The sequence below is a fragment of the Lampetra fluviatilis genome, chromosome 3 (assembly GCF_964198595.1).
Source record: "Lampetra fluviatilis chromosome 3, kcLamFluv1.1, whole genome shotgun sequence".
Taxonomy (NCBI): domain Eukaryota; kingdom Metazoa; phylum Chordata; class Hyperoartia; order Petromyzontiformes; family Petromyzontidae; genus Lampetra; species Lampetra fluviatilis.
The window spans coordinates 12,428,236-12,452,079 of record NC_136277.1 but is presented as its reverse complement, the minus strand read 5'-3'; the positions used below and the strand labels follow the sequence as shown (position 1 = coordinate 12,452,079).

General features: G+C 52.2%; 1 protein-coding gene across 1 annotated transcript; it reads left to right on the top strand.

Annotated features, from left to right (window-relative positions):
* The first annotated feature begins 13,111 nt into the window (after positions 1-13,111).
* LOC144948347 (uncharacterized) lies at positions 13,112-21,222 on the top strand. The gene is made up of 3 exons (XM_078877778.1): positions 13,112-13,124; positions 13,743-13,929; positions 15,052-21,222. The coding sequence occupies exons 1-3, from the start codon at positions 13,112-13,114 to the stop codon at positions 15,815-15,817; spliced, it is 966 nt and encodes a 321-aa protein (XP_078733904.1). The 3' UTR covers positions 15,818-21,222.
* Positions 21,223-23,844: the final 2,622 nt, after the last annotated feature.

Below are 23,844 nucleotides of genomic sequence, written 5' to 3'. Positions count from 1 at the left end.
GAAAGTGATTTGTTGACCTTGTGAAAAAGATCTTCATAGCTCATTGGATTGCCGCTCCAGCTATAAATTAATATTTCTGATTCTGAATTTCCACTTCTCCGTTCAGCGCCTTGGTTGATGGTTAAGACGATGTCGTCGTACGATGGTGTAATGTTGGTAATAAATTATACAAGCTATAAACTATTTAATATTTTACCAGGCAAGGCCCCCACTGAACTGTATGGTTCTTTTTCGGAAGCAGCCTGGCCATCACAAGTGATAGTTCGTAGAATTCCTCCTGCAGTATCAACAAATATTCTGATTGTGTAACTTAGAAAAAATATCTTCTTGGTTCTTTCGGTAAAGTCACGTAGAAAGGAAATAATAAAAGAATAAAACTAAAACATAATAAAATACATTTTATTATGTTTTATTTTTATTATTTTAATAAAAAGAAAACATAATAAAATCTATTATTATATTATAGTAGTATGTTTTATTTTTTTATTATTTCCTTTCTACGTGACTTTACCGAAAGAACCAAGAAGATGAATCCCTGCAGTCACGAAAGCTTTAAATCGAAAATTAGAAAAAATAGTTTAGTTTCATTTGTATATATATTTTTTCTAAATTGATTTATTTTCCTGTCCTATACTTTGCACTGCTGCTATCGTGTTGTTGTATTGTTTGTTGTTGTAACGTTCCTTACTGGACACCTGTGAAAGAAGAACTTCATAGCTCGTCGGATTCCTCCAGTACAAATAAATATTCTGATTCTGACACATCACTCGCCACCGATTGTTCTGACCGTGACCTTTACCTGAACCCGTGTTGGTTGTCCGGTGTGGACTGCCGCGTCGCTGTTCCACCCATAATTTACTTCGGGGGCCACGGTGGCGAGGAGATGTTGACTACCTAAAGGTCGTGCATTTGATCCCGACCCTGACGCCTGCTGTATATTTGGAGTTTGTATGTTCACACAGAGACCCATAGACTCACACAGAGACCCATAACCTCACACAGAGACCCATAGACTCACACAGAGACCCATAGACTCACACAGAGACCCATAGACTCACACAGAGACCCATAACCTCACACAGAGACCCATAGACTCACACAGAAACCCATAGACTCACACAGAGACCCATAGACTCACACAGAGACCCATAGACTCACACAGAGACCCATAGACTCACACAGAGACCCATAGACTCACACAGAGACCCATAGACTCACACAGAGACCCATAACCTCACACAGAGACCCATAGACACACAGAGACCCATAGACTCACACAGAGACCCATAGACTCACACAGAGACCCATAGACTCACACAAAGACCCATAGACGCACACAGAGACCCATAACCTCACACAGAGACCCATAACCTCACACAGAGACCCATAGACTCACAGAGACCCATAGACTCACACAGAAACCCATAGACTCACACAGAGACCCATAGACTCACACAGAAACCCATAGACTCACATAGAGACCCATATACTCACACAGAGACCCATAGACTTACACAGAGACCCATAGACTCACACAGAGACCCATAGACTCACATAGAGACCCATAGACTCACACAGAGACCCATAGACTCACACAGAGACCCATTAAATAGAGACCCATATACTCACACAGAGACCCATAGACTCACACAGAGACCCGTAGACTCAAACAGAGACCCATAGACTCACACAGAGACCCATAGACTCACACAGAGACCCATAGATTCACACAGATGTTTGGGGTTGTTACGGCCACAATGGCACCAACTTGTGGCGTTCGAGTGAGCAGTTTGCTTCGTCTTCCTCAACTGCTTGCATCTAGCCGCTCGCTAGCGCGGCCCTCCCATCACCGCAATGCGCGTTCCGGGGCCCACCTCATCAATGCTCGTTCCGGCCCCCCCTCCTCAATGCGCGTTCCGGGGGGGCTCTTTAATGCACGTTCCGGGGTTCTCACCACAATGCGCGTTCCGGCCCCCCCCCCCCACAATGCTCGTTCCAGGGCCCCGCTCCTCCATAGCGCGTTCGGGCCCCCCACAATGCTCGTTCCGGGGCCCCGCTCCTCTAATGCGCGTTCCGGGCCCGCACAATGCACGTTCTGGGGCCCCGCTCCTCCAATGCGCGTTCCGGGCCCCTTCTCAATGCGCGTTCCGGGGCCCCTCCACCTCCGCAATGCGCGTTCCGGGGCTCCTTTCCCTCCTCAATGCGCGTTCCGGGGCCTCTCCTCAATGCGCGTTCTCGGGCCCCCCTCCCCCTCCTCATAGCGCGTTCTGGGGCCTCTCCCCCCTCTTCAATGCGCGTTCCGGGGCCTCTCCCCCTCCTCAATGCGTGTTCCGGGGCCCCTCCCACTCCTCAATGCGCGTTCCGTGGCCCCTCTCCCTCCTCAATGCGCGTTCCGGGGCCCCTCAATGCGCGTTCCGGGGCCTCTCGCCAATGCGCGTTCCGGCCCCCCCCCCCTCCTCAATGCGCGTTCCGGGGCCCCTCCCTCCCCTCAATGCGCGTTCCGGGGCCCCTCTCCCTCTTGGCCATTGTGTTCCCAGCGCGCGTACTGTCTCGCGGTACAGTGCGCGCTCTCCATTAACAACAACAACAATCAACAACAACAATCAACAACACCAACAATTCAACAACAACAACAATCAGCAAGCAGCAGCAGCAGCAGAGACTCGCGCGCCTCGGAGGAGCAGCCCTCGTCGGATGTGCAAAGCGTGAGTCGATCTCTGATATTTTCCCACGCACGCAGACGCCTCTCACTCCACTGCTGGATGATGATGAGGGGGGGAGGGGAGGGGCTAGCCCCCCCCCTCTGCCCCCACCCCCCCTCTGCCCCCCCCCCCCCTCTGCCCCCCCCCCTCTGCCCCCCCCCTCTGCCCCCCCCCCTCTGCCCCCCCCCCTCCACGCCATTGCGGGTGCGTTTGGCCATACTTCACCCACACGGTACAGCGCGCTTTGATGGTGCATCAACATCATCAACAACATCATCAACAACATCATCATCATCAACAACATCATCAACATCAATCATCAACAACAACATCATCATCATCATCAACATTATCATTATCATCAACAACATCATTATCATCAACAACATCATCATTATCATCAACAACATCATCATTATCAACAACATCATCATTATCAACATCATCATCAACAACATCATCATTATCAACAACATCATTATCAACAACAACATCATTATCAACATCAACATCATTATCAACATCAACAACATCATCATCAACAACATCATCATCAACTCATCATCACAACGTCATCATCATCAACAACATCATCATCATCATCAACAACATCATCATGATTATCATCAACAACATCATCATGATTATCATCAACAACATCATCATGATTATCATCAACAACATCATGATTATCATCAACAACATCATCATGATTATCATCAACAACATCATCATGATTATCATCAACATCATCATCGTCGTCATCCCTCGCCAGTCAAACCGTGATCGCTCCACTGCTGGATGAGCGAACAACCCCCTCACCACCCCCCCATCCATTGCCTCTCCTCGCCGTGCGGTTTGTCGCGGGGGTTTTGTGGTCCACGATTGTGGATCCCGCGCGTAGCTCAGCGCAGACTCGGTGAGTGGAGATCTCGGTTGGAGCTGGTGGTGGTGGTTGGTGGTTGGTGGTGGTGGTGGTGCGGTGGTGTTGGTGGTTGGTGGTTGGTGGTGGTGGTGGTGCGGTGGTGTTGGTGGTGGTGCGGTGGTGGTGGTGCGGTGGTGGTGGTGGTGCGTTGTTGGTGGTGATGGTGGTAATAATTCTAGATTTGAAGCGTTCGTGACTGCAAGGATTCATACTCTTAAGAGTAGGTGATGGTGGTGGTTGGTGGTGGTGGTGGTTGGTGGTGGTGCGTGTTGTTGGTGGTGTTGGTGGTGGTAGTGTTGGTGGTGGTAGTGTTGGTGGTGGTAGTGTTGGTGGTGGTTGGTGGTGGTGCGTTGTTGTTAGTGCTGATGGTGCTGGTTGGTGGTGGTGCGTTGTTGGTGATGGTGGTGGTTGGTGGTGGTTGGTTGTTGGTGGTGGTGCGTTGTTGATGGTGGTGCGTTGTTGTTATTGGTGGTGGTGGTTGTTGTTGTTGGTGATGGTGGTGGGTTGCTGTGGTTTAGGTTTAATCGGGGCCGTTGCTGCTGTTGCCACAGATGGTGGTGATGGTGGTGGTTGTTGTTGTTGGTGGTGGGTTGCTGCTGCTGCCACAGATGGTGATGGTGGTGGTGGTTGTTGGTGGTGGTGGGTTGCTGCTGCTGCTGCCACAGATGGTGGTGATGGTGGTGGTTGTTGTTGGTGGTGGGTTTCTGCTGCTGCTGTCACAGATGGTGATGGTGGTGGTGGTTGTTGTTGGTGGTGGTGCGTTGTTGGTGGTGATGGTGGTGGTGGTGCGGTGGTGGTGGTTGTTGGTAGTGGTAATGGTGGTGGTGGGTTGCTGCTGCTGTCACAGATGGTGGTGATGGTGGTGGTGGTTGGTGGTGGTGATGGTGGGTTTCTGCTGCTGCCACAGATGGTGGTGATGGTGGTGGTGGTTGTTGGTGGTGATGGTGGTGGTGGGTTGCTGCTGCTGCCACAGATGGTGGTGATGGTGGTGGTTGTTGTTGGTGGTAATGGTGGTGGTGGGTTTCTGCTGCTGCTGCCACAGATGGTGATGGTGGTGGTGGTTGGTGGTGGTGATGGTGGTGGTGGGTTGCTGCTGCTGCCGCTACAGATGGTGGTGGTGGTTGTTGGTGGTGGTGATGGTGGTGGGTTGCTGCTGCTGCCACAGATGGTGGTGATGGTGTGGGGGGGGAGCGGTGGTGCAGCGAGATGATCTTTGGTGCAACAATAACAACAACAACAATAATTTCCGTCATTAATCGCTGCTGTTATTATAATCATCATCATCATTATTTGCAGCGGTTAGCGCTACGAACCTGGCGACCCGGGTTCGATTCCCGCTCACGGCCACCGACACCAGGTGACGATTATCTGAACCGGTCATGGGCCTCCCCCCTAGGTCGACTCAGCCATAAAATGAGCACCTGGTGCGGTGTGTAGTCAACATCGCCACTTGGGGAGACAAAGGAGGCCGGGCGTGGTGGTGCTGGCCACCCACCCCCCTGGTGGTGTTGGTGGTGCGGTGGTGATGGTGGTGGTGCGTTGTTGTGGTGGTGGTGATGGTGGTGGTGATGGTGGTTGGTAGTGGTGGTGCGTGTTGTTGGTGGTGGTGTTGGTGATGTTGGTGGTGGTGGTGTTGGGGGTGGTTAGTGGTGGTTAGTGGTGGTGGTGGTAGTGTTGGTGGTGGTTGGTGGTGGTGGTGGTGGTTGGTTGGTGGTGGTGCGTGTTGTTGTTGGTAGTGATGTGTAGTAAACATCGCCAATGGGGGAGACAAAGGCGGCCGGGCGTGGTGGTGCTGGCCACCCACCCCCCTCGTGTGCCACAGTGCCGGCAGCCTTCATAGGTGCTGCTACTCGCTAACAGCACTTGCCCCAACAGTCTTTTACAGGCTACACGGGGGATCTTTGTCTTTGGTGAACTCAGTGGCAATTCGCGTTGAGTCGGTCTGTGTCGTGGTGGTCGGCGAGGTGACCTTTGGTGCAATAGCAACAACAACAATAATTGCCGTCATTAAGTCGTTGCCGCTATTATAATTATCGCCGTGTATTAACAACAATGACACGAGGTGAGAAATTATTAATAAGATGATTTCGTCTCTTTCTCTTTCTCACATAATCGACCCCACCACAGTCTCAACAAACGCCTGTGGATGAAGAGCGGCTTTCAAGGTCAGCGATCAGTTTTATTTTCGTGTGTTTCCTCCCTCCCCCACCCACCCACCTACATCCACACCAAAAGCCGCGGCGCGATCGGAGGAATTTACCTTGCGCATGGGCGCAAACCGCGTGGCCTGGCTGTTTTCCACCTTCGCAGGGACTCATCGGTGAGCCGCTGCCGCCGCCACCGCAGCCACCCTTCTCTTGGTTTGTCGAGAGAAATGGATTTTGTATTTGCCCGGCACAGTTAGTTCCAGGTGCCGGTGCGTCGAAAAGTGCACGGCGGCGAATCACGCAGAGGCATGCGTTCGTTCGTTTCAAAAACGTCGTCATTGTTCAGATGCCCACCGTGTTTCTGCCTCGAGTTTAGTGCCCTTTCCGTCGTCGTGAAAGCGCGGCTTAACAAACTAATCCAAAAAAAATACGCATTTGGGTGCCCAAAAAAGATTTATTGAGGGAATTGCGTGAGAAATAAAATGGAACCGAAGTCCTCTCTCTCCTCTCTGCCGTGTTAAAGAATCAGCAACCCTCACAGCATGCGGAACGAACGGCCTTGCCGTGGGGTTTGTGATCATCGAGCCAGGCTTTCCGCGAGTTGTTAAACAGAGACTCAGAGCAACAGTGTTGGTGTGTTGGTGGTGGTGTTGTTGGCACAGTAGGGGGGGCACAGGTGGTGCATCGGCCAGTCATCTCAGTCGACCCACGGCACCTGGGTCTGCCCCGTGACCTCCTGCCGGCGGGCGTTCGACACTTCACGTGGCCTCAACGTGCACATAGCCTGGCACAAGCGCCGTGGTGACGTCACCGCCACTTAGTGGCAAATGGCGGTTGTTGTTGTTGTGTCTGTGCTCATCAGTGAGCCAGCCGTAGCCCACGCGCACAATTGCTGCGTCATCTCAAAACTCAAATCTTTTTTATATTTTACCGGAGGAGGCCCACTGAGGTTGCGTAGTTCTTTTTAAATCCTTTATATTAATTTCACTTGCTTGCTTGCGCGCTTACGACCGTGCAAATCTTTCGGTCGTTTTTTAACCCACTTCCCGTGATCCAATCGAGCTGACATTTTGCACACAGACTCGTTGTGCGTGACAATTTATTTTCGTGAAAAGTTTTGTTCCAAAATTTTCCAATTTTTAGGAATTTTTTTTTTCATATTTAATTTAAAATACCAATGTGATAAAAATTAAACCCTTACTCAAGAAAAACAGAAATGAATAATAAAATAAAACCGATGCCACGCACATAAAGGATTTATAGTGAAAAACTTTGTTTTTACGGGTTAATTTTTTCAGACGCAACCTTGGCTGTCAGATTAAGGCCCAACGAAGTGACTTGTCGTCACGGTAGACATTTATAACAGCAGTCGAATACTCTCTTAACACGCTTGACGTTGATTCTGAATGTGGAGGGGAAAACCGGAGGACCCGGAGAGAAAAAAAAAATCCACACGACCACCACGGGGAGAGAGACACCGCAAACTGCAAAGAAAAAGCAGGCATCGTCAGGGTCGGGATCGAACCCACGACCTCCTGCATACCAGGCGAGGTAGTTAACATCTCCTAGCCACTGTGTGATGACGATGAGAGAGAGACACCACAAACTCCAAATATACAGCAGCAAGCATCGTCAGGGTCGGGATCGAACCCACGACCCCAGGCTTGGACTCTGTCTTCTCGACAGACCTGTTCTCCACCTGAGGACGGCTGCTTGCATTGTGGCCGAAACGTCGTGAGAATTATTTTGTAATGTTTTATTTTTATTATTTTATTATTTCCATTCAATGTGACTTTACCGAAAGAACCAAGAAGAATACAAAACAAGTATAACCCGTAAAAACAAAGTTTTTCACTATAAATCCTTTATATGCGTGGCGGCTAGAGTTCTCTCGTCCTCTGGCTTGAGATGGCTGCCACCTATGGGTCAGATGATTGCATTTCACCATTAAGCAATTGGTAATTAAATATAATATTTTTGTCCTAAAAAGTGTAAAATTTTCACGAACATTTATTGTCACGCACAACGAGTTTGTGTGCAAAATGTCAGCTCGATTGGATCACGGGAAGTGGGTTAAAAAACGACCGAAAGATTTGCACGGTCCTAAGCAAGCAAGCAAGCGAACTTAATATAAAGGATTTAAAAACACGATGGCAGTGCAAAGTTTCGGCAAGGAAAGGAAATCACACAGCAAAAAAAATACGTTAAATCAAGTTCAAAATTGCACAAGTACACTAATTCCCAATCTTGGGCAAGGCAGCAAAACAACAGCAGCGACAGTCCCAGACCACACCAAGACAACGCAGCCCCTCAGGAGGATTGCACAGTCAAATTTAACTTTTGCTACACGAGCTGTCGAGGATGAAAGTTGCAAGTCGGATTCGCAAATGCGGTTGCATCCAGCGGCAGTCGTCTGCTTCAGGGTGTTTCTGTAAGGAAGATTTATGATGTTATTATTCCAACGCGTTGGTGCTGCAACGGGCAAAGGCATTGTCACCTCGTAATTTTGGAGCTTTCGTGACTGCAGGAATTATTCTTTGGTTCTTTCGGTAAAGTCACGTATGAAGATAAAATAATAAATTAAATAATAGCATACGACGACGTTTCGATTGCAACACAAGCAATCGTCATCAGGTATAAATGAAATAGCGACATAGAATCTAACCAGAAAACTATAGACAGACATATAAGCTGACAGATATCACCAAGATACAGAGAGAGAGTAACACAGGTACAGAGAGGGAGATCGTCTCTGTGGGGTGGCCTTAAATAGACAGGGGGGGGCGGAGGCGGAGACAGGGAGGGGTTAGAGAAAACATTTACATGTCAATGAGTACGAAGAGATGCTTAGTAAAGTACGCATTGTCACCTGTTCCCATCCTTGTTCTTCAACTTCTGCCGATGACGGGACACGTACGTCGTCCGCGCTGACCAGCGTGGTGAGGTATGGTCAAATATTCTTGGTTCTATCGGTAAAGTCACGTAGAAGGGAAATAATAAAATGATCTGAATATGAAACAATAAAAATTCTCACGACGTTTCGACTGCAACACAAGCAGTCGTCATCAGGTGTGAAATCCACGGCAAGTGTGGATAAGTATGGTCAAGCCAAAGGCTCCGTTATTGACGGAGCGCGGGGAGGCATTCATGCAGCGGTGGGATTGACACAGAGCTCCGTTTATGAATTAACTTAATTTCTTAAAATGTGCTAGGTGTAGTTAAATTGGTGTGGGTTTACCGTGCGCAACCGCGTGTTATTTGTGTAAACGTAGCTTTTCTTAGAGCCTAGTCTCACATGGTGTTGGACCAATCAATTTCAAGGACAGTGCATACATCATCAGAGTTGTGTTTTTTTTGTTTGCATTCCGACCGCAGGTATTGTGGTCAATGCAAACATGACTCCTTGCTAAAAAGGTTTCAGTTTTGTTGCCAGATAAAAGGGTAAAAAAACAATTATCATATTTTGCTACTGGCAAATGAGGTTCCAATGGTGTAAATGCTTACCCCGAGCTCTCATACTCTGATGGTGCATTGTCCTAGAGTTGTGCGCGTTTTGGCGTCATCTGGTCCAACACCATGTGAGACTAGGCTCTAAGGAAAGCTGTCTCGGGTGTGGACCAATCAACTTCAAGGACAGTGCATACATCATCAGAGTTGTGTTTTTTTTTGTTTGCATTCCGACCGCAGGTATTGTGGTCAATGCAAACATGACTCCTTGTAAAAAAAGGTGTCAGTTTTGTTGCCAGATAAAAGTGTAAAAAAACTATTATCATATTTTACTACTGGCAAAGGAGGTTCCAATGGTGGTATTTGAACTTAACTATTTTTTCGTATTTTACCAGGTAAGGCCCACTAGCTCTTTTTGCAGCAATGACCCGGACATCACAAGTGACAGCCCAACGAAAAGTGGCTTATCACGTTGACATTTATAGCAGCCAAATACTCCAAGCGCATCTCTCTCAATGGACCCGGAGGAAAAACCCACGCGGCCACGGGGAGAACAGGCGAACTCCGAACGTACGGCAGACGTCGTCAGAGTCGGGCTCAAACCCACAACCTCCTGTATACCAGACGATGTAGTTAACATCTTTGCCACGGTGACGTAGACTATCTGCCACGGATCCAGATGCACGGAACAATATAGTGGTGGTGGCGGTGGTAGTGGTGGCGAGAAGCGCGTTTAGTCACCTTGAGTTTGATCGTAGTGGTGGTGGTGGTGGTGGTAGTGATGAGATGTTTGTTTAGTGATTTTGAGTGTGGTGGTGGTGGTGGCGGTAGTGATGAGATGTTTGTTGAGTGACCTTGAGTGAGGTGGTGGCGGTGGTAGTGATGACATGTTTGTTGAGTGACCTTGAATGTTATGGTGGTGGTGGTAGTCATGAGATGTTTGTTTAGTGACCTTGCCACGGTGGCGCCCACGTACGGTGCGAAAGAAGTTCAAAGTAACAATCCACGGCCTGTCGAAGGCCCCTCCCCCCCCCCCCCCCCGTGGCGTGTCGGTCAGCGAAGTTGTTCCAACGTAATTCACCCCCCACAGATGTACGTATGTTGAACTTGTTTGAATGCAAGCGAGTGATCGGGGGCGGGGGGGGGGTTGGTAGCTCACGATCATATTCTTAGGTTTTTTCGGTAAAGTCACGTAGGTAAAAAATTTAAATTAATAAAAGTAAAATAAAAATCAAATAAAAATCACGACGTTTCGGAAGCAACACAAGCTTCCGTCTTCAGGTGGAACAGTCACAGCACGATAGCTGTATCAAGTGAGAGTGAGTAGTTTACACAACAAAGGCTCATTCCTAACAGCGTGTTTCAGCCGCACCGAACCTCACATAAATAATATTCAGGGCCTACCTTGGCTCCTCCCACCCTTAACCAGTATATATAAAAACACGGTTTTTTCTGTAAATTCTCTCACTTGATACAGCTATCGTGCTGTGACTGTTCCACCTGAAGACGGAAGCTTGTGTTGCCTCTGAAACGTCGTGATTTTTATTTTATTTTTATTTTACTTTTATTAATTTTAATTTTTTACCTACGTGACTTTACCGAAAAAACCTAAGAATATGAATCCTTGCAGTCACGAAAGCTTCAAATCTAGTTCACGATCGGTTCGGATATCACTCTGCATTGTTGCGAGCGATTGGCTCGGATTGACCGCTGAGCCCAGCGCTCACAACTTCCTGAGAGACTGCTCTGCCAGGCTGCACCTCGGATTAGCGCGGTTGGCACGGCGTACGGTGCGAAAGAAGTTAAATCTTCATGATGGTGGTGATGGTGGTGATGGTGATGTTGAGGAGGTACCTGCATGATGAGAACGTGAGGGACGTTGTTGACGTTGATGATGGTGATGTTGTCGTCGATGATGGTGATGTTGTCGTCGATGATGGTGCGGCCGTCTGGAACGCTCTTCCGATATTAGGAAGCGAACCGAAGCTTACGCAACTTTTGACTCGTCTAGATTCAAAACTAATTTCTTTAGAACTGCGTTTTGTGTTTAGTTTGTTGTCCTTCCCACCCGCACCTCCAATTAGTGTGGTTGGCTGCGTACGGTGCGAAAGAAGTTCAAGTACGTACACACTCAAGTACGTGCAACGGGGTCTACCGGCTCGTCGACCTCGCCGACCTTGCAATTTCATTTCTTCCTCCGCCCTCCCCGCCCCGATGTCTCCCAGCCCCTCAACCGGTTCCCAACGACGGGACTCCTCCTCGCTGGGACAACGCCACCACCACCACCGCCACGACCACCACCACCACGACCACCGACTCATCCTCATCGTCCTCCGCTGGCGGCTTGACACTGGGAAGCCCGTCCGACGTGCTCCTTTGGCGCCGCTGGTCGGTCTGAACCGTCGGCCGCCGCCACCATCGTCGCGGTCCGCCATGGATGGCGTGGGGTTGTGCGACGCTAGCGCCGCGTCGACCATCGCCGCCGGAGAAGAAGAGGAGGAGGAGGAAGAGGAGGAGGAGGAGGAAGAGGACGAGGAGGATGATCACATGCACAGTTTGGGCTTCCTCAGTGAGTGGCGCATGGCGTGAGGTTTATCTAATTCGTGCGTCCGTTGTTACTCGGATCGAATTGTCAAATCGAATTGATGTAAAAATCGTACGTTCACAAATCCCGTCGTGGTCTCGCCCCCCCACCGCACCTTGCGAACTCTCTCGCATATTTCTCTCCGTGTCGCCTTCTCGCCCCCTTGCTACGTTCTCACTCTTTGCTGTCTCTCTGTCTCTCTCTGTTCCTCCTTCTCCGCCTCGTGCTCAAGCCACACTTCCGCTCTCTCTCTCTCTTCTCGCCCTCCGCCCTTCACTGGAACAAACTTCCCCCCTCCGTGTTAAGCGGTCACCCTTCGCTCACTAAGTTTCCGCTCCTCGCTCAAAACTCACTTCTTGTTGACCCAAGCTCACCCCACGACCCCCCCCCCCCCCTCCATTAATCTCACCCTCATAACCACCACCGTTACTGTTCCATCTTCATGTTCTCGTTTGAAGTATGTCACTCATTCCCAATTCATTCAATCCATTAATCATAATTTACTGGCATCATCTTCTTGGTTCTTTCGGTAAAGTCACGTAGAAGGGAAATAATAAAATAATAAAATAAAACATAAAAATAATTCTCACGACGTTTCGGCCACAACGCAAGCAGCCGTCCTCAGGTGAAGAACAGGTCTGTCGGAAAGACAGTGTCTTTCACATAGACCTGTTTGTCACCTTGTTGTGGCTGAAACGTCGTGAGAAATATTTTATTATGTGTTATTTTTATTATTTTATGATTTCCCTTCTACGTGACTTTACCGAAAGAACCAAGAAGATGATATACGAGTGCTTTGGATTACAAACACGTTTCCGGAACGAATTATGCTCGCAATCCAAGGTTTTACTGTAGATTGAACCATTATAAGCGGTGAATGTGGATCGTCGTCGTATTATCTGCGAAACCGTCGTACAGAGCCTCGTTCACGTAAAAAAACGGGCCCCAGGTGGCGGTGGTCGCAACGATGAGCGCCTCGCACCTTGAAACTCCTCGGCCTGAGTTTGACGATTATCGTTATTAATATGAATTTCTCTCCCGAGTGAAGCACGTAGATTTAAGACGCTCTTTATTAAGGGCGACTCGGCCGGCAGGCAGTGAGTGAGTGGGCAGGTGATTAGCAGAGTGGGTGGGTGAAATGATCTCGCGATTGAGTGGGTGATTGGGTGTGTTCGTGGGTGAGTGAATGGGTGGCGAGTGAGTGAATCGGTAGTTGGAGAGAAGACCCCCCCATGGCAGCGTTAACAATTGTAACGACGCATCGGTATTTTCGCGATCCATTCCTCAAAGAACTTGACGCTCCGTTATGGGCAACGTCGGTCGCGAAAGCCTAACGCGGCTTGCCTCCCGTCAGTGAAAATAACACATTTCTGCGGAGGGAGCTGGTAGGAACGTTGGGTTGCTCGGTCAATGGCCAGGGTCAACGGCGGCGTGGTGTATTCCGCAAATATGGCCGACTGTGAGGGCGGGCACAAGCCGGCGTGAGTAGGTTAAACGTTGAGTTTTATAAGGGCACCACGGGGTGACCGGCCCCTCCCCACCCAGCCCCACCCCTCCCACCCTCCCCACCCAGCCCCACCCTCTCCACCCAGCCCCTCCCCACACTCCCCTCCCCACCTAGCCCCTCCCCACCCTCCCCACCCAGCCCCTCCCCTCCCAGCCCCTCCCCACCCAGCCCCACCCTCTCCACCCAGCCCCTCCCCACCCTCCCCTCCCCACCCTCCCCTCCCCACCCAGCCCCTCCCCACCCAGCCCCACCCTCCCCACCCAGACCCTCCCCACCCCTCCCCACCCAGCCCCTGCCTGCACGACGGACTGGCGGACGGACACAATAATCCCCTGTGGGCTGGTGCAACCAGTGGGTTCCAACCAGTATTAACGGAGATTTGCCGCTGTGCTCGTTGGGATTGTTTTTCCTCCCTCCCCTCCCCTCCCAGACGAGGCCGGGGAGTTCCTCCCTCCGTCTCCCACGGCTCTCGACGACGAGGAGCACTGGATCCTGCCCCTGGCCGAGGAGCCCCCCAGCCAAGGTATCGACTCCGGCGGGGACGTGCCGGGAGCAGCGATGGGTGACCTTGAGGGGGCGCTGGGTGGTTTACACGAAGCGCAGGGCGGTCTCGGTACGTGATTTTTTGGTTTTTGTTATCGTAATTTTTATTTGTAAAAAAAAATGTTTTATCGGAAATTTTTTTTTTACATTTTTTTTTATCGTGAACCCAGTGCCAGACGGACGGTTACAGACAAGAAAACTTTCGGGTGGGGGTGCAAGCGGCGATTGAACGTTCGTGCGGTCGCAGTCGTATTACAACTTTTTTTTTTATTTCGTCACGTAAGGGCCCCATGAGCTACGGGGGAAAGAGCCCTCTTTTTAATCCTTTATATTAAGTTTGCTTGCTTGCGTGCTTGCTTGCTTGCTTAGGACCGTGCAAATCTTTCGCTCGTTTTTTAACCCACTTCCCGTGATCCAATCGAGCTGACATTTTCCACACAGACTCCCAAAATTTTAAAGAAATTCCCAAAATTTTACACTTTTTAGGCAAAAAAAAATTATTTTACATATATTCAAATAGAACTCATTCATGGATTTGGCTGAACGTCACAGTGTAAGAGCCCAGAGCGTAACCCCTCCACAGGCCGTGGTGGAGTAACGCAGTTGGTAGCGCCCTCGCTTCCCATGCCAAAGGTCGCGGGATCGATCCCCGCGTCCTCCACAGGCGAATATATTTTTTTAAATCCTTTATGTTTAGTTCGCTACCACGCATATAAAGGATTTATAGTGAAAAACTTTGTTTTTACGGGTTATACTTATTCATAATCGACCCTGGCTGTCGCAAATGATGGATCAAAGAAATTGGCTCATCATCGTCACGTGGAAATTCATAACAGCGCCCATATATTCTGATTGTGTAACTTAAATAAAATACTTCAAGCGGTTGGCAGCAAGCGCTGCCCCCCCCCTCTGCTCCCCCAACAAGTTCAAGTTCATGTATTAGGTGTAGCCCTGTGAGCCATTCGGCTCTTGAATTGGGTGCAACCGCAACAAACAAATAACAAAAACATGAACAAGAAAACCTTTTATAGTGACTATGTGACTAAGTGCAAACAGAAAATCCAAGAAAAGACAGAAAAATATTGCAGAAAAAGCACCGCACACCAACACTATGTACAAAAAATCCCAGTGGGATGCGAGTCAAACAACAACAACCACAACTGCACCTCCCCCCCCCACCTCCCGTCTCTCAGCAGACATCGTCGAGGGCGGCTGCCCGAAACGTCGTCCCGGCCGCCCGATCCTGCACGGCGGCCGCGTGCGAAAGTCGCGCGCGCGGGCCCCCCCCCGCCGACGGCCAGCCCGCCCCCCCCCGCCAAGCCTCCGTCAAAGCGCAGCGAGCGCAACGGCGCCGCCACCACCGCCGCCACCACCGCCGCCGCCACCGACGAAACATCGAAGCGCCCGTACGCTTGCTCCCGCTGCGACTTCCGCTGCGCGTGGTCGGGCCAGCTGACGGTGCACGTGCGCTCGCACACGGGCGAGCGGCCCTACTTCTGCCACATCTGCGGCAAGGCATTCACGCAGAGCGGAGACCTGCGCGCCCACCAGCGTTCGCACACGGGCGAGACGCCCTACCGCTGCGAGGCGTGCGGCAAAGCGTTCGCCCGCCGCGGCTCCTACCGCATCCACCGTCGCACGCACACGGGCGAGACGCCGTACAGCTGCGACGAGTGCGGAAAGGCGTTCACTCAGAGCGGCCACCTCGTCACGCACCGGCGGCTGCACACGGGCGCCAAGCCGTACAGCTGCGACGTGTGCGGCAAAGAGTTCGCGCGCAACTACAGCCTCAAGAGCCACCAGCGCACGCACACGGGCGAGACGCCCTACAGCTGCGGCGAGTGCGGGAAAGCCTTCTCGTTCAGCTCCAACCTCAAGCACCACATGCGGTCGCACGCGCGCGCCGAGCTCGCGTGGGCAGCCGCGGTGGAGGCGGCGGAAGGGGACGAGAGTAAAGGGTGACCCCCCCCCCGCCCCCTTGCCCCCCCCCCCTCGCCCCCCCCCCCTCCCTCACTGGCCGTCCGTCAGAGGGAGGAGAACGGCGGTGTCGATGCCTCGCCCGATTTTTTATTTTATTTTTCCTTCCCACTCCGCTCACCAACGGGGAGTGGGGGAACGGCCGCTCCCACGGCGGAGATGCCGGTGGGAGGGGCGGTCAACGGCGCGCGCCGGTCGGCGCGGGGGGGAGGGGGAAGGTTCCGTGGGGGGTGGGAGGTGCGGGGGGACCGAGGGGAGGAGAAGAGAACCGTCGTTTGCTAGGGAAGCGAGGGGAATGGTTGGACCGTGACCCCGTCCCCGTCCCCGTCCCCCATCACCACCGCCCCCCCCCACCGCCCGCCGTGTTCTTAAGTTTTGATTTCTCTGCGGCAGCCGTGATGGTCGAGCGAGTTTTGTCGTCGTCGTCGTCGCTGTAGCCATGGTCCTGTAGCCACCGTCGTCGTCGGCGTCATCGTCGTCATTTAAGTGGCAGACAGGAGACGGAGGTTTTTGTGCGTTTTGGGGGTTTTTTTTTTTCTGCCGCCGCCGCCGCCGAAAATCATCAGCCTCGCGAACTGGACCGCCCCCCCCCCACCCCTCCCACGGCTCTTTCTCGGTCACTTGATAGGTGGTCACGTGACTAGCCGGTGTTAAACAAGGTGACGACGGCTGTTGACTTTGAACATTTTGTCGCCAGTCACCGTTCACGTGTCCGCAAAGCGGTTTGGTCGTTAAGCGAGTCGGGGAAATGCGCGCTACAAAGGCTCAATTCGTTCCGATGGCATCGAAGGTGAACCCCGTTTTCACAGCCAGAAAACGTGGCTTTTATAAGTATTTAAACAACGGATATTAACACGTAAAGATACTAAACAGCATTATGAACACCGTAATATTGAAATAAACGTGGCCGATCGATGCATTAATTAATCTTCACCGGACCTGCAAACGGCCCGTCGTTAAAAACAGGGGAATGGTCGGTAAGCGAACACGTTGGCCTCCACGGAGGCCCCCGCTGTTAAGCGATCAGTCGTTAATGGGGGTGGTCGTTCAGAGGGGGGTTCTGCCGTGCATATCTCGAGGTGTTTTTTTGCACCCAACTGTCCAGTGTTCATACCCGGAGAAAGCCCCCACGCGTGTGAGGGTGTGGGGGGGGAACGCTCGATCCCCATGTTTCAATGAGACTTCGCTGTGCTGCACCTTCCCGACGGCCGCGGGAGTTCTTTTTTCTCGCAACATTCGGGCCGTGACCCACCAGCCATCATGGGTGGCGGGACGTTAACTACCTCGCCTGGTATACGGGAGCTCATGGGTTCTATCCCGACCCTGACGATGCCTGCTGCTGTATATTTGGAGTTTGCATGGTCTCTCTCCTCGGGGTCATGTGGATTTTTTTTCTCCGGGTCCTCCAGGTTTTCCCGCTCCACACGCAGAATCAGTGTGAGTTTCAAAAGTATTTGGCTGCTATAAATGTCCACGTGACGAAAAGCCACTTCGTTAAGCTATCATTCACATCTCAGTATGGGCTTCACCTGGCAAAACACAAATAGTTAACAGTTCATCAGAATGTTTATTTATACTGGAGGAATCCGACGAGCTATGAAGCTCTTCTTTTGACAGATGCCCAGTAGGGACACGGGTAAGAACGTCACAACAACAAACGGTACAAAAACACGATCAAGAAAGGTAAACAAATCACTCGGACACATACAAATACAACTTAAACCATCCCCATCCTACCAGGCAAAGCCCACCGAGGTGATAAACTTCAGAAGCGACCTGGCCACAAGCGATATTTCGGCAAAGTGGCCCACCGTTTGGTCATTCATGGCACATTCATGCCTACGCAGCGATCGACCGCGGGCCACGTTGCACCGTAGCCGTCACGGTCCCTGCGCGAGCCACCCCATCGAGTTGACGTGATCCCACGAGCAACGTCCTTCGCTCGGAGGGGCAATCGATTCGCTTCGGCAAGTCCCGGCGTTTCTCGTATTAGCGCGCTCCATCACCTCTGCCGGGGCGAGGGACCTCTTGCGGTGACGGGCGACAGCGCCGTGTGTGTGTCTTTTGTTTGGCCGGAGAGAGGGGCGCTAACCGGGCGCGGCACGGGCTAGAGAAGAGATGGACTTGATGTGGTAGAGGAGGATGTGGAGCCGAGTGGACTTGCCGATGACCGGTACCGGCGGTGTCAAGATCGGCGTCTGTGGAGGAGGAGGAGGCTCGTGAAGGGCAGTTGGAGGCCTCGCAACAACAGCGGCAGGGCGGAGGAGCGACGCTCACAACAACGAGCGGAGCGTCGGGCGGCTAAAACACAGCAAGTTGGCATCTGCCAGTCATCTCGGTTAGTCAACCCGCGGCACCCTGGGTCTGTCCCGTGACCTCCTGCCAGTAGCGAGCCTTCGACACTCTGCGTGGCCTCCAAGTGCACCTAGCCCGGCGCAGCTGCCATGGCGACGTCACCGCGACCAAACGGCGAACGACGGTTGTTGCTGTTGATGCGTTGCCCGTCAAAAGTATTCGTGAGACCCGTTCGGCTCTTGAGTCAGGAAATGGGCCTGTGAACGGCGGGGTGGCGCCGCGTGGTTCCGGTAAAAGCGGAGCGCGACGGCAGCCGCCGCAGATCTTGCCGACGGGCGCGCGGCCACTCGACGCAGGTGTTGTTCGATCGCCTCGCGAATCGACTGCCAATGAAGCGACGCTTTCAAGACGCGCGTCGAAACGGAGTCGGAGGAGAAACGGACGACGTTACGACGCGTACGTCGGCAACGTCGTCGGTTGCGCGAGAGGAGGGGGGGTTTTCGACCGCCGTTTCTCGCAGGGTCGGGTACTCGGGCCGTTCATCGTTCCTTTTATACTCGCTTGACATCGAGCTTGGGTGCCGGATCGGCCGAGCTGAATCGATACGAAGTCACCTCGGTTCACGATACTACAATGAACATGTAATGTGTGTGTGTATGGGGCAGACACGTGGGCCCCCCCTTTGGTCAATGCAACGCCTACACTTTCTTCCCTATATGAGGGAGGGGGGGGGGGGGTGTGGGGGGGGGCAAATCTCTGATGGGCGTCCGATTTGCTCGCTCTGTTACGGCGACGACGCTCGCGTGTGCGGTGGTGTGGAGCGCTACGAACCCGGTGACCCGAGTTCGTAGCGGTTGACTCTACGAACCCGGTGACCCGGCCGGGTACGGGTACCCGTTTGCGACCCTGGTGCGGCCTGGTACGGGTAGGCCGTGAGTCACTGGTGAGTCACCGTTTGTCACTCATCTCCCAACGTCTTGTCTCTTCTCACAATTCAAGTTCCTAGAATCAACCCACCCGCGCCTGCAACTTGGCTTCATCCCAGAGGTCGCAATCAGGTACCCGATACCCGTACCCTACCCGTACCCGGGTATCGGGTAGGGTACAGGTACCCGTTTGCGACCCTGGTGCGGCCGGGTAAGGAATCAAAACCCGTTTGCGACCTCTGACCCACCCCCTCGTGTAACGTGCCGGCCTTCATAGGTGCTGCTCGCTAACAACACTTGCCCCAACAGTCCGTTAAGGCTATACGGGGGGGGGGGGGGGGCGGGGGTCTATGTCTTTGGGGGGCGGGCGGTGCTAAGTGGTCGTGTGGGCGTGACTATGTTCAAGTGGGCGGCGTTAAACTGACGGGAGGGTGGCTGTGTGTGTGTGTGTCCCGGTGTGCGCTTTGTTTTTCGATGCTGGGGCGTAATCAACCAGCGGAAACGTCGCACCGTACTCGGAGTGTAAATGCCGCGGATTCACTCCCCCAGCGCACAACCGGCGGGGCTGAAGCGGGCAACTCATTTGGCGCATTTTTTTTACGCGCGTCAAAAATCCCCCGCTGGTGGTGGCACGTTTATACTTTTTCCCGCGATCTAACCCAACAGGAACCTCCATCGTGAAGAGCGTTGGTCGCGAAAGCCCACCCCAACATGTCACATTGATCCCCGTCCCGCAGCACGGCAGTATTACGGTCCCCCCCCCCCCCCCCCGATACCAGATGCATCCGACCTGTATTAGAACGGGGTTTCGCTGTTTTCGAGCAGTGTCGGGTGTTAACACTGCTTCGGCTATTGCAGGTAGTCCTCTACTTACGACGGAGATGCGTTACGACGACCCCCATCGTAAGTGGAAAATATCGTAAGTCGAAGATGGCCTAGCCTACCCAGGAGTCTTAAAGAACGGTGATAATTTAGCAAAACAGAACAATTAACAGTGCCGTACTGTATACACTATATACCGTATGTATTTATTGATTACAATACTGTATTGCACGGTAAAATGTAAAGTAAAACAAACAAGGTAAATTCTTAGCCTACCTATATGAACTGCAATTTAATAGAAAGTTTTTTCAGGAAACAGTCCCATCTGCCATAAAAACTTTTAACATGCATTGAACGTATCGTATCGTGGTAACCCCAAAATGAAATCGCTAAAGCTACGTATCACACACATGCATTGAACGTATCGTAACGTATCATATTGTACTGTATTCACCAAGCTTCTGTCTGTCGTCTGCACACTTGAACGATGTTAAGGTTGTTGCTGGCAATTTTCTCGTATCGCTATCGCCATCGTAAGATCGAAATATCATAAGTCGGACCATCGTAACTCAGGGGACTGCCTGTATTATAGGAGATCATCGGTGCGGTAGACACGCCAACCCCCTCTCTGCTTGGTGTCCAAACTCGAACCCGCTTAACGCGTTCACACCGATCGCGCCACACGCCCCCCGAAGGCCGTTGACATCCGCCGCATTATTTGGCTTCCGCTCTTATTCGCTCTCCCGATGCCGCCCCTTTGCCCTGCGCGCAAATCGACCTCTGTCCTAGACCCGGCGTCCCGAGACGCCTTTCTCCCGTTCCCCGGGACGCCCTGCAAGTCGCGGCAGGGTCGCGGTGCCGGGGTGTCCCCCCGTTCACCGCCGAATCTCGGCAACGGGAGCGGCTCGGCATCGATTTGATTCGAGGAAGCGCGGCGGTGTCGGCGGCAGTGACACCCTTGTTTTTATAAAGACGCCGTCACTCGCCGCGAGAGAACCGCAATGACACGACCGCCGCCGCTCTACGGCAGCCTTCTGGCCGAAGCCGCCCCGCTCCCCCACGTGGCCTCGTGGGAGCCTCGGTGCCGATAAAGTAATTTTGTTTAATTCTAGGGATGAAGTTTTCGTGACTGCGAGGGTCCATACTCGTTGGTTTTTTCGGTAAAGTCATGTGGGTGAAGAAGAAAATAGAAATAAATTAAATCACGGCGTTTCGGAGGCAACACAAGCTTCCGTCTTCAGTAATTCAAATTACTGTGACACAGTAATTTTGCTGTGACACAGTAATTATTATTAAAATTACTGTGTCACAGTAATTTTGCTGTGACACAGTAATTTTAATAATAATTAATTATTATTAAAATTACTGTGTGACGGTGCCACCTGAAGACGGAAGCTTGTGTTGCCTCCGAAACGTCGTGTTTAAATTTATTTTAATTTTCTTTTTTACCTTCGTGACTTTACCGAAAACACCAAAGATTAATGTTGTTTAAGTCTTTTTTTTTCTTCTGGGTCCGTTTTCGACTACGTACACGCACGCACATCATCGGAACGGGCATCGGAAGTAGAACCGACGAAGCACGCTCAACGTGGGCGACGCCATCGCAACGGTGAGAAGGGATCTAAGCCGACGTATTCTCCCAGCGTCCTGTAACTCGGCCGCTCCTATCCCCCCACGCGTCTTCGTTCCGTTTCTTCCAACCTGAGATGCGGTCGCGTTTGAGGCGCTCTGTGAACTTAAGAGGCGGTGGAGGTGGGGGCGGGGGTTGATGGCACGGCAGTGTACCCGCAACGGCGTGAAACCCCAAGTGAGACCCGGGTTTAATAGCCTGCCGTGGTGAGCGATATCCGATGAGATCCGATGCGGTCCCGGGACCGCCGCCAACTTCGCCGGCCCGCGCTGACCAGTGCGCGGTGAAGTATGGTCGTACCTCCGAAACCGAAAGTAAAAAAAAATGTACTTTAGTCCGAAACCAAAAGTCAATGACGAAAGAGGCAATTTGCCAACTTTCGGAGCCGAAACCGAAACCGAATTTCGGTCGGCCTCGAAACCACGCGCACTACTTGTGAACATCCAAACAACAAAAACGCTCTGATAATATGGGCATCGTCTTTGAAACTCATTGGCCTACACCAGAGACGACAGCCTTCAGTAGGGCCCAGTCTCACCAGCGACAGGCCAGAGAACGCTTAATGCCAACTCGATTCCTTGCGAAAGGTATCGCCTATTTGGTGTTAGGACATCTTAACACACAACTCCTGTTTTATTGCCAGCAAAGAGTAACACCTATTTTTTTCTTTCATACTTTGATAACTGGCAAAAATTATCCCACGATACAGCTGCTCACCCCGAGATATAAATGCTCCGATATGTGTGGCATTGTCTCTGTGCTGTTCGCTTTCTGGCGTCGTCCTCTGGTCTGACACTGGTGGTGAGACTGGGTCACAAAGAAGGCTGCTGCCTCTGGTGTAGGCCAATGAGTCTCAAAGACAATGCCCCCATACATTATAAACACATTCCTGCGGAGGGAGCTGGTAGGAACGTTGGGTTGCTCGGTCAATGGCCTGCAGGGTCAACGGCGGCGTGGTGTATTCCGCAAATATGGCCGACTGTGAGGGCGGGCACAAGCCGGCGTGAGTAGGTTAAACGTTTAGTTTTATAAGGGCACCACGGGGTGACCAGCCCCACCCCTCCCACCCCCCACCCAGCCCCACCCTCCCCACCCAGCCCCTCCCCACCCAGCCCCACCCCTCCCACCTCCCAGCCAGCCCCACCCTCCCCACCCAGCCCCTTCCCACCCAGCCCCTCCCCACCCTCCCCACCCAGCCCCACCCTCCCCACCCAGCCCCTCCCACCCCTCCCCATCCAGCCCCTCCCTCTCCACCCAGCCCCTCCCACCTCCCAGCCAGTCCCACCCTCCCCACCCAGCCCCTCCCCACCCTCCCCTCCCCTCCCCACCCAGCTCCTCCCCACCCTCCCCTCCCCACCCAGCCACTCCCCACCCTCCCCCCCCAGCCCCTCCCCACCCTCTCCACCCAGCCCCACCGCTCCCATTTTTGGATGCACGACGGACGGACGGACACAATAATCCCCTGTGGGCTGGTGTAACCAGGAGGTTCCTACCGGTATAAAACGAGGTAACTTCGCCGAACCAACAGGAGACACAAGAAAACTCACGACTCGTTTGTGATGGCAGCCCCTTTTTTCTGGCAACAAAACTGAAACCTTTTTTATTTACGAGGAATCATTGCTGCATTAACCACAATACATGTGGTCAAAATGTTGCAAAATGTTTGCATCTTGACCACAAGTGTTGTGGTTAATGCAGACATGATTTCTTGTAAAAGAAAAAGGTTTCAGGTTCAGGGGAAAAAACCCCTATTATTATATTTTGGTACTGGCAAAGGAGGTCTAATGATGTAGTTTAGTTTAGCCACGAATGACTTGGAAATCGATTTTTACTTTTTTATTATCTGCAGCTGATGAGCAATGTTATCATCGCGCCGAGAAACCGTTAACTTATAATAATGTATTGCTTATCCACTGCCAGTTACCAGGGGGGGCTTACTGAACCTCGTACATATTTACATATTTAACACAGTAGCAAGTAGTAGTAAGGCTTTCGCGACCAATAGTTTTCCACAATAGAGGGGTTTTTTAAAAACAAAAATATTGGGGGTTAGATCGCGTAAAATACATCAAATGGGTCGTCGCAATTGTGACGACGCTGCCACGCGGTTCAACTCCCCGCCGGTGGGCAATGACCCCGCAGAATTGGACTGCCGAGCCAAGCGCTCGAACTGACCGGACGTCACCCTTGGAACCCCGAGGGGGCCGACGACAACGACGACTCCGACGCAAGCCCCTGCGTGTGTGCGCGTCAGAGGTCGCAACCGGGTACCCGATACCCGTACCCTACCCGATACCCGGCTACCTGTACCCGGCCGGGTACAGGTAGGCCGTGAGTCA

Bases quoted from the DNA above. Each gene is read 5' to 3' on its own strand.
- LOC144948347 (XM_078877778.1), top strand. The intron at 13,930-15,051 runs GTGATTTTTTGG...GTCTCTCAGCAG, and splicing joins GCGCAGGGCGGTCTCGGTAC to ACATCGTCGAGGGCGGCTGC.